This window comes from Tinamus guttatus, unplaced genomic scaffold (assembly GCF_059628265.1).
Source record: "Tinamus guttatus ecotype Peru unplaced genomic scaffold, ASM5962826v1 Tinamus_guttatus_pri_ptg000242l, whole genome shotgun sequence".
Classification (NCBI taxonomy): domain Eukaryota; kingdom Metazoa; phylum Chordata; class Aves; order Tinamiformes; family Tinamidae; genus Tinamus; species Tinamus guttatus.
In genome coordinates, this window is record NW_028288776.1 from 2189907 (window position 1) to 2205826 (window position 15920).

General features: G+C 43.0%; 1 protein-coding gene across 1 annotated transcript; it reads left to right on the plus strand.

Moving 5' to 3' along the window:
- The first annotated feature begins 2428 nt into the window (after positions 1-2428).
- On the plus strand, positions 2429-15251 carry LPAR3 (lysophosphatidic acid receptor 3). The gene is made up of 3 exons (XM_010211992.2): positions 2429-2571; positions 5182-5939; positions 14545-15251. Exons 2-3 carry the CDS (start codon positions 5204-5206, stop codon positions 14892-14894), a joined length of 1086 nt encoding a protein of 361 aa, XP_010210294.1. The 5' UTR covers positions 2429-2571; positions 5182-5203; the 3' UTR covers positions 14895-15251.
- Positions 15252-15920: the final 669 nt, after the last annotated feature.

A 15920-nucleotide genomic window follows, 5' to 3' on the forward strand; every position in this document is an offset into this window, starting at 1 on the left:
AATATCGATTAACTGTTAAAGACAATTAAAAAATAAACCACGGTGCTTACCTCATAAAATTCCTTCTTACAGTTACATATTAACATTTTTGGCTTCTGCTGTGTTACACACCCTTTTTTTTTTTTTTTTTTTTTTTTTTTTAAAGGCTGAGGTAACCTGAACGGATTTCTTGGGTTACTATGCAATCATTTGGCTGTGTTCTTCTCCATGGCCTTACATCTATTCAGGGTGTGGAGGAGAACAAGCGACCAATTCCCTTTCCGAACGGGTACTACTTGTACATGGAGCTTGGCGGAGGGGCACCCTACTCTCCTTTACCTCCAGAGGCTCCTCTCTGGGACGAGGTGCGAGAGACCTCAGTAACTTGGAAAATAAGTCTCATGCAGAACAAAAAGGTGGCTGGCAGCGTTGTCTTCCCAAGGAGCAGGTTGCAGGCAGGTGAGAGCACTTCAGGGACCTCTTGCCAGAGGCTTGCTAAGGGCATGGCGTGGAAGCATGCTAACTCCATTAGCAGTGCTGCTTCAAGTAATACTTTGAATACAGGCCGCAGATTGGTGATTTTGGGTGACTTGTCTCCTCTTACTCCTCCACCTGTGCCTGGGATAAGTCAGTGCAATAACCTGCTTTCTGAAGAGCCCCGATTTATTTATCCATTTTAGTAAGTGTGAAAGTGTCTTACAGAGATGTTTATCTCATACCCTTCTTCACGAATGGAAAGCCGGCGGCAGGCAGGGAGGTTAAGTGCTGTGGCGCGGGCTGGCGCCTTGCCTGCCTCACGGCGAGCGGCGCACGAGCAAACTCCGGCGCCGCCGCGCGCCCGGCCCCACTGTGCTCCTGGACCCTGATCTCTCCCCAGTTTGGGCCCCAGTCCCTGCACGGCTCTGGGGAAGGCAGCAGTGCGGGGCCTGGTGCCTGCTGAGGCCACCTGAGCAAAGTGTGCGCGGGCATCTCCGTCCCGCGGGGAGCTTGGCCACGAGCCTCTCGCCACAGCCCAGCGGGCCAGCGCTTCTCCGTCTCCTCCCTGGGGCGCTTAGGCAGCGTAAGGCACAAGCCATCACTCATCTTAAAATTTATGCCAACTTTTCAATAAAGCAGCAAATGTATTATTGTTTGCTTTAATGGACAGGAAATGGGCAGAAAAGCATTGTGGTGTGCCATGCATTCGTTGGTGGTGTGCAGGCTAAATCTTTTAAATGACCTTCTCATCTGAAATCTTACTGCAAGAAATTGTTTGAGGTTTTCTTCAGAATTGTCTGCGTTAATAATGAATGACCCTACTTGGAAGGGAATTATAGGCTGAATTAAAATTCAATCAGTGGTTAAAGAGATGATTTTAATCACAATTTGGATCAGCACAATCCTCGATTTAAAAAATAAATAAATTTCATTATAAATATGCATGTTTTTAGACACATTGTTAAAGCAAACTAGACTTCAATTGGGTAGTAACTACTAAAGCATGTTTACCAGCATATAGGTGAATCTTTTCTTCTAACTATGCTAACTAGATGGTTTATTTTAGTCATCCTGTAAGTAGCTAGTGTAATATGCTACTTCATACATTCATGCGAACTTTTGGCTTTTGAGAACAATGAAGTATATTGTACAACTTCTATCAAGTAACATGTATTTGAATTCATATGTCTTTAAGACTAGTATTCAAAATGTGCTAAACAAGGAAGAATTCTTAATGCATGAGCTTGGATAAGTTCATAGAAATCTTCTCACTTCTAAATACGGAGTGAACATCGGGCTCAGGAATTGCCCTGGCTGAGATATATAGGCTAGGAGAGTACTGAAGGAAGCATCTTCTGGTTTTGCATTTGTTCCCAAGCTGTGTGTTTCTGGCCCTTTACTAAGACTGTCACTTTAGGACTGGTCTGACTAATATAGCTTTTATTTTTAAAACTTTGACAAACAATATCATGCCTGTATTTTCAATTTTGTTTTGAAATATTTGATAAATATTTGAAATACAATTTAAGAGATTTTTCTTTTTTTTCCCCTTTTAAGCTTGAGCCTTCCTTGATTCAGATAAGTATCTTCAATTTGGCTGCCAAAGAGGAGCCCTGAAGATAAACTCCTGGGACGTGTTAGATTGTGCTGTGCTACGAAACATGGGATACTCCATTGCACATCTCTTCTGCATAATGTGGACTGGTGCAAGGCTGCTGAGGATACAGCTGCATAGGTCTGTGACAGCTGCACAGCTGTCCTGAGCCCAGGCTAGTTCTGCTGTGAGGACATAAAATAAAAGAAAGCATGAAATAAACCACTTCCTGGAAGGACCGGGGAGGGTCGAGTGGCTTTTCTTCATAGGTCAGTGCAGATGACCAAGTGCCAGCTACATCTGTACTCTGAAGTACTAGGGTGCAACTCAGCTTCAGTTCGGTTACTGTTTCGATGCAGCTTCCACTTCTCTTCTGATGTAACATCTCCAAAGGCTGCTCCATGACCCTGAGACCTCAGCTGGATGCTCTTCTACTCCTCCCTGCCTTATTTCAACAGCTCAAGACACCTCATTCGAAGTCCACTCTTGAGCGTTGTTTTTTTGAGCTCTGCTGTGTGACAGTGAGTTTGTACTGTGGTTGTTTAGTGGAGATTTACTGTTGTGTGACTTTTTTGAACATACTGTTTCAAATGAGAATGGTATCTCAGTAAGCAGAATAATTAAAAAAAAGTTTTTTAGTCATTTGAGATTTTCTAAGTTTCTTCTCAGATAAGATATAAAAAGTGTCTGTAGTTCTATCTGACTCCTGTTAGAACTAGTGAGATTCATTTCTTGAGATGATTATGTAATAACATAGAGCATGTTCAGAAAACCTGCCCTATAATTTTCAGAGGTTTTGCTGTTCATGCCCAAAATGTTGCTTCTATATGCAGGCTTTTGAGTTGTTCAGTAAAAGTTTCCTGTTAAGCTCAGCAAGTCTTTACCCATCAAGGCAGTAAGGTCAGAGTCATCTCGCTTGGACAGGATTCCCAGCACTTGCCTGTCCATGAGTAGCTGTTGTCTGCAGCTTCTTAGGGAATTTTAGTTATGTATAGATCTAACAGCATCTTACTCTTTTTGACTGCTCCCTAGGTAAGATTAGGGACTTCACTGACTGCCCAACTCCACTGCTTTGCCACAAAGGGGGAAAAATAGGAATCAAACTTGAGCTGACTCCTTATCATGGAGTTGCTGTTTTTTTATTATTATTAGGTGAAGGGATGCTCTGTATTATTTCAGTGTAAGAGATAATTTACTTGTTTCCTTCCTTATCCTTAAGGAATTGTTCTATGTACTCAAATTTGATGCTTTCAAAAAAAGGTATTCTTTTATAAAATAAGTAGTTGCCTAAAAGCCTGAGGGTAAGGAGATGGACAACAATATCATGTGCCTGGCCTTCACATTGGCTACTAGATATAGGGTAGAAACTGAGAAATGGCAAGCAACTATTTCAGGAAGAACAAAGTATTTGAAGATTTTTTTTTCCAGTTCACTGAGAATACTAATAACAGAATGATACAAGCTAAGTTCAGATACTGCAAATATTGCATGACAAAATAAAATATTTTTAAAACATTAATATAAGATGAATATTTTACAGAAAAGATTCTGCATTTTAAGAAAATAGATGTGGATGTATCCAATAGATGTGCCAACCAGTCTGCAGAGGTTGTGCGTAATTTGTTTCCCAGTCCCCAGAGAAACTAGAGCGAGCCGTTAGCCTAGTTAGTACCTGTCATTAAACAAATCTGATCTTTTCAGATCAATTTTAGCTGTAAAGGTGAAAAACTTATGCCTTGCTGTAGTTTCTGTCTTGTGACTGTTTTTCCAGTTGTTTTTTTTTCCATATCTTTTTCCAGCTTTGCTTAGTCTACTGCTCTGCCACTTGTAGCACACTGAGCCTTACAATAAGGTTTACTGAAGTTTTTATTAGCTTTCCTGCCTGCCCAGTAGCATCATATGCAGATCCTTCCTCCTGCCTGTCCTCCAAGTTTGCAATTCTGTAGAATCTACCATGAGTAAGATCTCATGCCAAAATTGTATTCCTAGGTTTTGCTATAATTTTACAGTAACCATTAATAATGATATTCACATCTGTGAGAAGCTGATGCTGAAGCACATTTATTCAAATACTGGCAGAGAATTATGGCGTTAGTCATGATTAGTCACAAACTTATTGCCAGGCTGCGAGACCCTGCACAGTGTCTGGTCACCACAGATAATTACTGTCAGAGCTGCCACTGTAAATTGGAACTACTTTTGGTTTCTAATAAACGTAGTAAAATTGCCAGGGCAGCTAACGCTGATGTGCTAGAGAGGTTGAAGTGTGTTGTAATTGGGAAAGCAGGCCTCCCCTTCCATCGTGTTTAATAGCAATCTGTCCAAAATAGTGCTAAGTGGGTATAAGAAAAATACCCCATACTGTTGCTGGGGCTTTCTTTACTCTGTGGTTGGGTAGGAACTGCATTTTGGTTTTTGAAGATAATTTTCCTGTGTTGCGCTCAGGCCTCTGGGCTGGCTGTCCAGTAAAATCATCTGTGGGTTTAATGTAGACAAATATGTAGAATATATTTTTTTACCCTTTCCAGCACTCTTAAATTCTGTAGCAGTAAATAATAAGCATGTGTTTAGATATATTTGCCCCTGGGCATTGCATGTACATGCATTATTACCTTCATTACTGAAGGTAATGAAGGTAATACTGAAAAACTAATATTGCTTAGTCAGTAAATTGCAGAGTTGTGATTTATGCTTCTCTGTCTTGACAGGCTACATGGGGAAATGGAAAAAATAATGGAGCTGTGGCTCAAACATGGGATTTCAGAGTAAGAAGGGCCAGGCTGTTATTCAGACTTCCCTTGTGACCTCCAGAAAGTCACTCTTAACCTCTTAGTGTCAGCTTTGTTGCCTGTATGATACAAGTGCTGGTGCAAGGGGTTTGGGGGGTTGAAGTCTTCTGAAAATTCTCAAATCACCAAGGCATTATCGTTACAGAGATAAAATATTTCCTTCTGTATTAACTCTGAACAGTATGAATTTCCTTGAGGCGGTCAAATATATCTCTTCTCATACCCCCACTTCCTCCCCACCCCCAACCCTCCCAAAAATATGTTAGGTGGAGTGATTTGGGCAAGGACCATTAGTTAATTTTAATCCTCTTTTTTTCTTCTTTCTTCTTTGCCCCTTGCTAGGACTCAGGGGCTTTAATCCAGGATGAACGAATGCTACTATGATAGACGCATGGACTTTTTCTATAACAGGACAAACACTGACACGGTAGATGAGTGGACAGGGCCAAAGCTTATTGTTGTTCTGTGTTTTGGGACTTTTTTCTGCCTCTTCATTTTTGTTTCAAATTCATTGGTCATAGCAGCTGTGGTCAAAAACAAGAGGTTTCATTTTCCTTTTTACTATCTCTTGGCCAATTTAGCTGCTGCAGACTTTTTTGCTGGCATTGCCTATGTTTTCTTAATGTTCAACACTGGCCCGGTGTCTAAGACATTAACTGTTAACCGCTGGTTTTTGCGTCAGGGTCTTCTGGATACCAGCCTGACAGCTTCTCTGGTGAACCTCCTCGTCATAGCTGTTGAGCGACACATGTCGATCATGCGGATGAAGATCCACAGTAACCTCACGAAGAAGAGAGTCACCTTTTTAATTATATCAATTTGGGCCATTGCTATTTTTATGGGTGCTGTTCCTACCCTGGGTTGGAACTGCCTCTGTGACATTACAGCCTGCTCATCCCTGGCCCCTATTTACAGCAGAAGTTACTTGGTGTTCTGGAGTGTCTTAAACCTCGTAGTTTTCTTCATTATGGTGGTGGTTTACATAAGAATCTACATGTACGTCCAGCGGAAAACAAATGTCTTGTCATCGCACACTAGTGGATCCATTAGCCGGAGGAGGACCCCAGTGAAGCTTATGAAGACGGTCATGACTCTCCTAGGTAAGAGACTGTGGACCATGCTGTGCAAAGCTGGCAGTACCAATCAGTGCTCAAAAAAAAAAAAAAAAAAAGGCAAAACAAAAAAACAGACAACCATAGACTTCTTAGTGCTGGAGCTGCTTAATTTTCTGTCTGATGTAACCCTAAAGAGATGCAAAGTAAAGGGCCATTCGACATGTCGAAGAAAGGTCTCGCTATTCAGTAATGCTCAGACTACTTGTTTGTAGGATGCTTGTTACAAAACACGAATTATCTATAGTTTGTTTGGGGGGTACGGGGGAGAGAGGAGAATTACAGAATGTGTTTGGAGGGAAAAGCCTTGTAAAAGCTCATGACTGCTTAGCAGGACACATTCAAATTAACATTCTTTAATATCTGCACAAGGCCTTGGATCCTGTGGCTGCCCATGGATAGGTTTTACTCCCCTTCTTGGATATTTCTATACTAACTTCTTCTTTACAAACACAGTTCTGGGGAAAGGAGAGGGTCACCTGATGACAACTGTGACTTTTTGGCAGAGGTTTGCTTTGCAAGGGCAGAATTCACCTTCATTTTATGAAGACTGCACAGTGCAAAGTGCTCTCGGATCGTGATGCAGTATGGCCTTGGATCTCCAGATGAGGAAATGAGACCTGACATACACACACTCTTGATACTTGAGCAACTCCGTTCAATTTATCAACCAGTTGTGATTTGGCTGGTTATTAAAGTAAGATAACTAGAGGTTTGAGATTTAAACAGGAGAAACTTAAACTTTAAAGTAAGATGCACAGAGTGGGTGATGGTGGGGAATGAGCGGGATGGGGAGAAGACATAATGGTGTGAATTCTTCCTCATTAGAACTTGAAACTGAGCAAGATGTTTTCTGGAAGAAGGGTTTCACCCAAACATGGCTGGTTCAGCTTGCTGCAGGTGCAACATTTGCAAAGCAGGGTTCAGATGGTGGGAAAGTCCTTTTGGACACTCACACTGTGAAATGTGGCTTTCCCATTCTGAGATGAGAATTGCTCCAGTGATGCACGGGCCAGCACAGGAGGGGTGATGTTCTTGGGAGGGTTTGTGTGGGAGGTGGGTGCACGGTGCACAGTGTGGGGATCTGACCTGTCTTGTTTAATCAGATTCCTCTAGGGATGAGAATGAAGGTGTTCCTGGGACTGAAAGTTTCACACCTTCTTTTTCACAATGAATTTTTCAAAATACTATGATCTTATTGCCCTGACCAACCTGCTTTAGCAGCTGGTGATTTCCCTGTGTCCCAACTAACATTAACTTGCCCTTATAGCCATTCTTTCTCCCGACTGGTATTTATGGGGTACTTTGGGGAGCTGTAAGAGAAGGAAGAGTTCTGAGGGAAAACTGCCACATTTTTTTTTGGAGGCAGGAGTTGCTGGGGCAAGAAGTTGAGACTGAGCATTTTCTTCTTGCAGAGGCTCCCTGTTGTTTGCACAATCAAGTATTTTTTTTCCAGTCCTCCCTGTTGATCTCTGGGGTTTCTCACTGTCCCACAAGCAGGAGGCATGGTAATGTTTGTAAATATGGTGCTTTAGGCATAAGTACAATTAAACCTAGTTAGCCGTGGCCTTCCAGTGATAGGTCTGGCACTTCAGAGTCATCTCTGGGGCCTCTAATTCTCCTTGTATTACTAATTGATGTTAATAATGAAGTGATTGTAATGGCAGCATTGCTCTTGTCTTCATAATGAAATGCTAATGGTTTGCTTGAGGTCTGGAAGGAAGGGAAAGAAGTGCCTGTGCGATAGCTGTGCGCTGTAGATGGTGCAGTGACGAAGCCTTCAGCCTTGTCACACGCGGAAGAAAACTTGACTGGGCAAGAGCCAAATCCTCAGGCTCAAGACTGCCTTTTAATCTGCATCAAGAAAGTTGTTTTCTTTACTTATTCAGCTGAATAACATTATTACCTTAAAAAATGCCATTATTGCATTAAAAAAAATCAGATCTACAGTGAATCAATCACGAATTTTAGAGGTGGTGGGGACTGTGTTGGTGTCTCAGTGAAGCTCCAGACTACCCTGAACAATTTTCTTGTCCAGCAGGAGAGGGGGGCATTAAGGTTATTGCTGTGCACTGTGCTGCAAGCAGCTGGCTGCTTTGCCATCTTTTCTGTGGCTAGAGAGAGAATGGCACAAGTGTAAGCTGCAGATGCAACCTTCATTTTTGAAGGTAGATAGGTGGACAAGAAGCCTCTAAGGCAAATGGAAAAGGAAAGGGGATTTTCTATGTTTTTTTTCAGTCAGTCTGATCCATGTGGTCATTGGCATATGTTTGTGTTTGCTTAATCTGTGACCAGAAATTAGACCTCATTTAGCTTCTAAAACAGAGGTAGAATTGAAAAGAAGTGCAGGCTTAATACCTTAGATTTAAAAATCTGACTGTCAGACAAAGGTTTTCCTCTAACTTGCTGCAAACTTCTGAATAACAAATAATCAAAATTATTCTCTGAATGAATTTGGAGTCTGTAGTTAAAAAATAAATAAATAAATAAATAAATCAAGCTCCTTAGCTAGGCATCTTTCTTCCCGCTGAGTCATTTATTGAAAGCTCAAGGGAAGCTTCAATTTTCAGCAGAACACCAGCCCTCTTCTCAGCAAGTCGTGCTCACAATTGCTCTAGTTCTGGCTTAGTAAAATCTTTTAAAAGACCATCATTATGTGGCCCTTGCAAAAGGGCAAAGTAAAAGTTCTATAGTGTACAGCAGCTTCTGCCAGAAGATATTTCAAACGCTGTAGAAGTTGAGATCAGTTAAACCTTGCCATGCCTGGCCTTGGAAAGGGAAGCAGACTGATGGTTCAGGCAAGGTACAAGGTTCTCCTTTGTGCTCCTGTGCCTCCTGAAGCTGCTTGTCCAGTGCTAGAGCCTTGTCCCTCCCAGCTGCCCTGCTTGTACCACACATAGGGACGTTGCAGGGCTCGTTCCTTCCCTTCCTTGATTTGCAGAACCACATTCAAACTTTTGCTTCCCCTGGAGCTCTCATGCAATGAAACTTGAAAGGAGAAGATCCCTGCAATACAACTCTCAATTTCTCCAAGTGTCATCCTGCCCTGTTGGATTAACACCCAGTGAGCTGCAACTAAAGAGACGAAAAAAAAAGTCTTCACTAAAGTAATCTCTAAGCATTTATATTCAAGGCAGAATCACAGGGTACTTTCTGTGAAGGCGCATGCAAATAAATTGTAATTAGATCTTTGTCTTAATTATTTTATATGTATGTGTGTATATATATATATGTGTGTGTGTATATTATTCATACATATGAATATATGTATTCCTTTAGTGGTATGTAGACCAAAGTCAGAATGAGGTCAGTCTTGGATGGACACCCCACTTGGTGCCGCTCATGTATTTCTGCAGTCAGAGCAGAGAGGTGGTCGTTGCTGGAGAGTCCAGTCCCAGCTGGCTGATACGGGAGTTGCAGGCACCGTCACTGACCTTCCAGTTTCCTCATCCCTCCTTCAGCCTGTGCCAGACGTTTGTCAGCGCTCACCAGGGCCATATGGACCTGTGGGTGCCTGGGGATTTTCCTCCAGAGTTACTAGGAATGAAGACATCGTAGAGGCTGGAGGCTCAGGAGTTGGGCATTCAACTTACAGGACCTCTGTGCAAGTTGCTTCACTTAACCCAGCCTCTGTTTTACCTTGGTCAGTAGAGAGCTGAGATGCACTGATGTCCAGATGTACCAAGGGGCTGTAAATGTGTTAATGACCGTGTGACCGAGTCAGTATAAACAGGGAGATTGGGATGTGTTATGAATATCTGTAGGATTAAGTCTGAGGCCCCAGAACAAATCTTTCCAAGAATTATTTACACTTGTTTCTTGGAGCAGGATGCATCTGTTTCATCTGTTGTTTTTTTTTTCCTTAGCCATTACAAAAGAACACAAACACCCCCCCCTTCCAAATACACAGAAAGAAACCCTACTTTATGTCCTTCCTCTCAGATTCTTGTTTTCGTTTAGTGGGGCAAGTGGCTGTTTTTAAAGCATTGGAATTGTGAGTTATTTTAAAGATCAATGTTAGCTTTAATTTGCCGAACATGCCTTTTTACATTTTATAATGTAATTCAGGAAAAAGTGTTTGATGTTGCGTGCTGGCTAATTTACTTTAGGAAATCTGCATATTACTTTAGAGATTTTTTTTTTGACTTTGCCAGTCAGAAACAAAGCCAGAGCAGATCCTGCTTCCACCGAAGGGAAGTTAGTGCCTGTGTCAGTGGGTGTGAGACCTACCTAAACTCGTGTCAGAGGAATTGCGTCTTGGCGTGTTCCTTCATACCAATTGCTCAAATTTTAACATGAGCATACTTCTTATAAATGTTTATTTCTAGGAATGAGAATTTATTTCTTAGAACACTTTGAAATGTGCATTCTTAGTTAAGCTGTTTGTATTATGCCAAAAGTATGAGAAACTTGATTAATAGCCATATTTTTCAGACTTTTTAATTAACAAAGGAATTGCTAAGTGAACCAACTAGTACTTTTAAAAATTATCTTTACATCCACTGATGGAACAGCCTATACCTATCTATATGCAGCATGCAAGTTTGTTTTATAACTTTTTTTTTTTTTTTTCTTTCTTCCAGCAGAGTTGTTTTTAATGTTTTGTTTTTAAACTTCTGAAGATGCTTTGGAATAATTGCCTGATATGATCTTAACCAAAAGTGATTCCAGGAAGCTCTATTTCTGGATGAAGCATCTCAGAATCAGAGTTTTATGGGTCTTGCAGGTATTGGTGTCATAGGACATTCAGGACAAAACCCTGCCGATGCCTCTGGCTTGCAGTTCTGTGCTGTTGCCAAGCTGTTCTTCTCTTCTGCTTCCACATCCTGTCTTGGCTGTGGCTGTTTGAGTGACCCGTGGCTGTCCCCTGAGGATGGCGTTCTCCTGCGCTGCTCCCGTTAGAGCTGGCGGAGGTGGGGTTTCCATGTGCCTTGCTGAGCGTGTTTGCTGCCTTCTCCTTCGCTGGAGAAGAAACCAGCTGGCGTGGACCACTGGGAGCCAGGAAGGACTTTGCAACAGATGATGGCCATGGACAAGTTTGCAAGGAAACCCTCTCTAAGGGGAGAAAAAAGATGTTTTGAATGATCTGCAGAGCCTTGTGTGAGGGACCTCTGGGGCCTTTTGCAAGAGGTAAAACCTAGAAGACGAGAGAGAGAGAGAAGCTGTAACTGGCCCATCTTCTCCCTCATTCTACCCTAACCCCTATGCAGAGCCACCACAGGAGAGCAACAGCTGACACAACTTTTCCCTCTGGCGTGCTAAACTGTAGGAATTCATCTGGTTGAAATGGGAAGATGGGAGCATAGGAAAAGGAATGTAACTCTCATGGATTTGTCTTGTGGCACAGTCCTAGCAAAGCACATAACAAGCTTTGAAGAAGCACAGTTGGCAGTGGGTCTGGATGCGTGACTTCAGGTGGAGGATGTGGTAGCTCATCTCAACTTGGCAGTTAGATTCCTGTTGAAATAGCAGCTTTGAGGTGGATGCTTTTCAGTTTTCATGAATTTATAGCTTAATTGGTAACTTGCTATTTTAATTCAGGCACATATGTGGCAAAGACAAGTGGAAGCTATTTTTTGTTGTTGTTGTTCTCACCATTGGCCTCCTGAGAAGGAGCTTTGATTATGTCAAGAGCTTTATGGTATGATGTTTGTTAAAGCATTAGCACTGCTCCCGGATGCACTGGAATTCATTTTCAAGAGAAAATGATTTAGTTTACAAGAAGATTCATGTTTAGATTTAGTAGAAAAATCTGAAACTGACCTTAAGGCATTGTGGTTCCTGATCTCCTATAACATGCTGTGGAAAATCAGATTTGTTCTTTGGTTTGTATTACAGCCAAGCTATGGATCAATCACTTGCAGGAATTCTTAAAAATTCCTTTAAAATTAAGTTCTGCAATGTGGCGCTTTATCAAGGAGAAGGAGCTCTCACAAGGAGCTCTTGCAGACAAGAAAATCACTGAGGGGCCAAGGCAAAGGCTTCTATTTGTTTAACTGTGGTTCCCTCTGGAAATTTTGTGGTAAAAATAGTAAAATCCTAGAAAGGCAGCAAGTTTGAGACATGCTGCTTTCATCTGTGCCGTGTTAAGAGTAGGGTGTGAATCACTGGCATTGTATCCATACACAATTAAATGTATTTTTGATGGAGTCAAAGTAAAAGCAGAGCCTTTGAACTGCCAGCAGATGCGCAGCTGTGGTTGTCTTCAGCCGTGGGCAGATGCAGCCACCCCAAAGAGAGGGTTCAAGGTTTGAGTGCACTTCTGTGGTACCAGAGATGGCTGCAGATGTCACTTATCTCCTACTTTTGCTGTTGAAACCTTTTGCTTTGTCTGTACAAGCAGCATAGACAAAGTGAGCTTGGGGTTGTGTTTTTAGAAGCTGTTTGTTTGTTTTTGTTAAATGCAGATTTGGGGCTTTTTCTTCTGCTGTTGACTTCCGTGAAATCACTTTATGTGCCTTGCTGTAAGGTAAAAGAAATCCGAGTGGACAAAGTGCTTTCTGTGCGGGCTGATTGATGGGCCAGGTTAATCTTCACAAGGAGCTGGCGTGCTGGCTGCTTTGCCAGTGTCCCTTGGTGCCGAGCGAGAGCACTTTGAATATTCAGCATGACGTTCCTGTAGACACAGCCTTGTTCCAGGGCCTGTTCTGGTGGAGGGGATTTGCTCTTGAATCGCGGTGCAATAAATCCGTGCAGCGTTTGCTCCCCTGTGGGCTGCAGGAAAGGGTGGCTGTCCCGAGGGTTTCTGGAGCACGTCGCAGCCGACGCGCGTGCTGGGGAGCCTGCCCGCGGAGAAGGGGCGCCCGGGGCTCCGCTGTGGGGGCACCTGCAGCTCCGTGTGCCCGCAGCTCACGGGAGGATTGCTCCTCGTGCCGACCCCTGAATCAAAACCAGCACCGTGAGACTGGTGTCGCTGTCGTGAGAATCCTGGTACAGCAGAATAGAAAATGGAACCACTGAAGGAGATGGTCTCTTATGTTTCCATTCTGTGCAATGTTTCCCGGAAGACAGTAAATCTATGAGTTGAATTTTGTTTGGTCTCCTTGCCTTTATAGCAGAGGGACAGCTCAGGAGTATCATTTTGCACTGGGATTCATGCTGCTTTGCCTTGGACGCATTTTCCTTGTTTCTTTATTTTTTCACCGGCAGCCGTAATGCTTGCTATGTCACTTGAATTCATTTTTATATACTGCTATGGCCTGCTCACTGCATGGCCTGAGCAGTCACCGTTTCCACTAGGAGAAGAAGCGTTCTGCGCTTCCGAAGCGGAGCGCGCGCAGCAGAGGTGCCGGGGAGTGTGAGGGGCTGCTGTGGGGCTGCTTCCTGGGTCACCCAGGCTCTGCCTCCGATGAACGTCTGCACGGAGCAGGTACTGGAAAATCAGTGTCATTAGGAAAAGGAGCAGAACTTACTTTCCCTATCAGGATTTTTGAAGGGATGCCAAATGCTTCAGGAAAATGTTTTCAGTATGTAGCTGCTGCCATCCCTATTTGTTTGATTATTTTTTTTAAGCCTGAAAAGGGGAACTGCGCCTTTGTGAGTGATGGAATTTCCTCGGCATGTCGTTCACAACGTGACTGTTGTGCAGAGTTGTAATTTTCTATTTCTGTATGTCAGACAGCAATTGTGGCTTGTGCTAAGTTAGCATTATCTTGCATATGGCTACTTTTTCCTTAGGCTAAAGGCGAAGAATGACAGCCGGGCAGATGGGGCTGGGCAGGGGCTCCTCCCAAGCTCGAGGCCCGGGGCTGCCTTCAGCCCAGATGTTCCCTTTCTTTTTCCTGTCTGTTACCTCTTCAGTTCATCATCACTAGTTCATCTATTTGTCTCTTTGTCTTTTCTCTTGCATCTTAATTTCTGTGTTCTGAATATACTTTCAAAATCTCAGATTTGAGGGGTATTTCCCTTCTTTGTTGCTTGGCTAGTGAGTTGCTATGTCCCCTCTGCTGCCAGAGCCAGGCGACTTGTTCCTGACACTGGTTGCCCAACTTGTTGGGTCTCGAGTGCCCAGAAGACCTGGCCCTGGTGTGTGCCCTGGAGACAGGCCTGGAGGGCCAGGCAGGGCCCAGGCTGCCTGCCCTACATTAGCTGTTTTCAATAAGGGCATAGTTGATTATGTGACTCAAATTTGTGAATTTAGCTGTATGCCCATGGCTTTGCAGAGCCAGCTGTAGTGTGACAGAAGACTTTTCCTTAGTTTCTTTGGTACTGTGGCAGTGATGGAGATGGGCCAGCTGATACCTTCCCCTCCAGCATAGAAGAGAGAGGTGAAGGAGAGGTATTTTCTCCTTTGCACACACTCTTTTTGTTCTTGTTTGTTTATCAGTGGTCAGAGTGCTGTTGTGATGACCTTGCCCCATTTCCATGTGAGCTGCTGGCAGCTGGATTGTTGCTCCCCATGAATTTCTGAATGCTGGCCTGCTATGTGGACAGAAAAGCTGCAAATAGATTTAACTTGACTACTGTGATTAGCATTTTGTCCTCTCCTGCTTTTATGATTTTCCATATTCTTGGTGAATCCAATATTTCTGGCAGACAAACAAAAAATCCCCCTGCAGTTTGAAGTCTCTCTTTTTTCCTTCTTTCTTTTTAGGTGCCTTTGTTGTCTGCTGGACCCCTGGCCTGGTGGTTTTACTGCTCGATGGTCTGAATTGCACCCACTGTGGGATTCAGCACGTTAAAAGGTGGTTTCTTCTTCTAGCCTTGTTGAACTCTGTCATGAATCCAATAATTTATTCATACAAGGATGATGAGATGTGGGGCACCATGAGGAGGATGATTTGCTGCTCTTCTGAGGACAGGAGCCAGGACAGGCGCTCGTCACGGATCCCCTCGACAGTGCTGTGCAGGAGCACGGATGCCACGGGGCACTACATCGAAGACGGCATTATCCAAGGGACTATCTGTGGAAAAGGAGATCTCGGTGAGAAAGGAAACTCCTGAGCTATTCACAGACTGACCTGGCTGGGAGAAGATGGGGGAAGGGAGAAGTTTTGTAAGAGGAGATTGACTGGCAAAGCTAGTAAACAATGTATGCATGTTGTTCCCGGAGCCCAAACACCAGTGTTAACAAAAGTTCTTATAAATAATTGCCTGATGGGAAAGCACACTGTATGGAAGAAAACTTTCTGTGCTGCCGTCTCTCTCTCTCTCCTTCCCTCCCTCCTCCTCCTTTTAAGTACATGAGATTGTTCATGTCTGTGGAATAAATATATCTGGATACTTTTTGTGCATGGAAACAAGCTGTAAGCAGTACAGTGAGACCCTCCTGCAGAAAGAATAAACCTGCCTTGCAGTGGAGTTTTGGCATTCATTGAGTATTTATGCATTCAGTTGGTTTTGTTCATTTTGAGGAGGATTGTAGGCTGGGTTGGTCAAGACTGTGACTCGTTTGCTTTCTGTGTTTATGAAGTTCATGAAAGTGTCCATACTTTTCCTCCTCCTACTTTCAAAATTAGTAGTTTAGCTTATTTAAGCAATGCCAGAAACTTGGCTGTGATGGGAAGCCCGAAATAGATACCAGTGAGCGTGAGTATGTCAAAACCCATCACAAATGGTCAGGATAGGACAGTCCCAAAAGCTCCAAAGCTGTTATTACTTTCATGGCAGAGGTGAATCAATGCAAGGAGATATATTGCACATTTTGCTGCTGTCCTATAGGCAGGAGGGTGGAGGGATAGAAAACCAGTGTGACTGGGGCAGGGAAATGGACTTCTTCCCCAAGTAATATAAAACAGATGTGCTACCCCTCTTAAAACACAGTGAGACTGAGATAAGTGATATTCAAAACTTGTTCTAAAAGACAAGCTTCTAAGGGATGTTTAAATGCATATATAATGTATGTTTTCATGTGTATCAAATATACAAGTTCCATTAAGTTATTGAAAATAGAAATTAATTTACAAAAACAAAAGAACTACTGGGATACAGTCTGAATAAGTTTTTCACTGTGCCCTGACTTGACCATGT

Coding starts and splice junctions, on each gene's coding strand:
- LPAR3 (XM_010211992.2), top strand. CDS start 5,204: ATGAACGAATGCTACTATGATAGACGCATGGACTTTTTCTATAACAGG. Junction 5,940..14,544: donor GACGGTCATGACTCTCCTAG/GTAAGAGACTGT, acceptor CTTTCTTTTTAG/GTGCCTTTGTTGTCTGCTGG.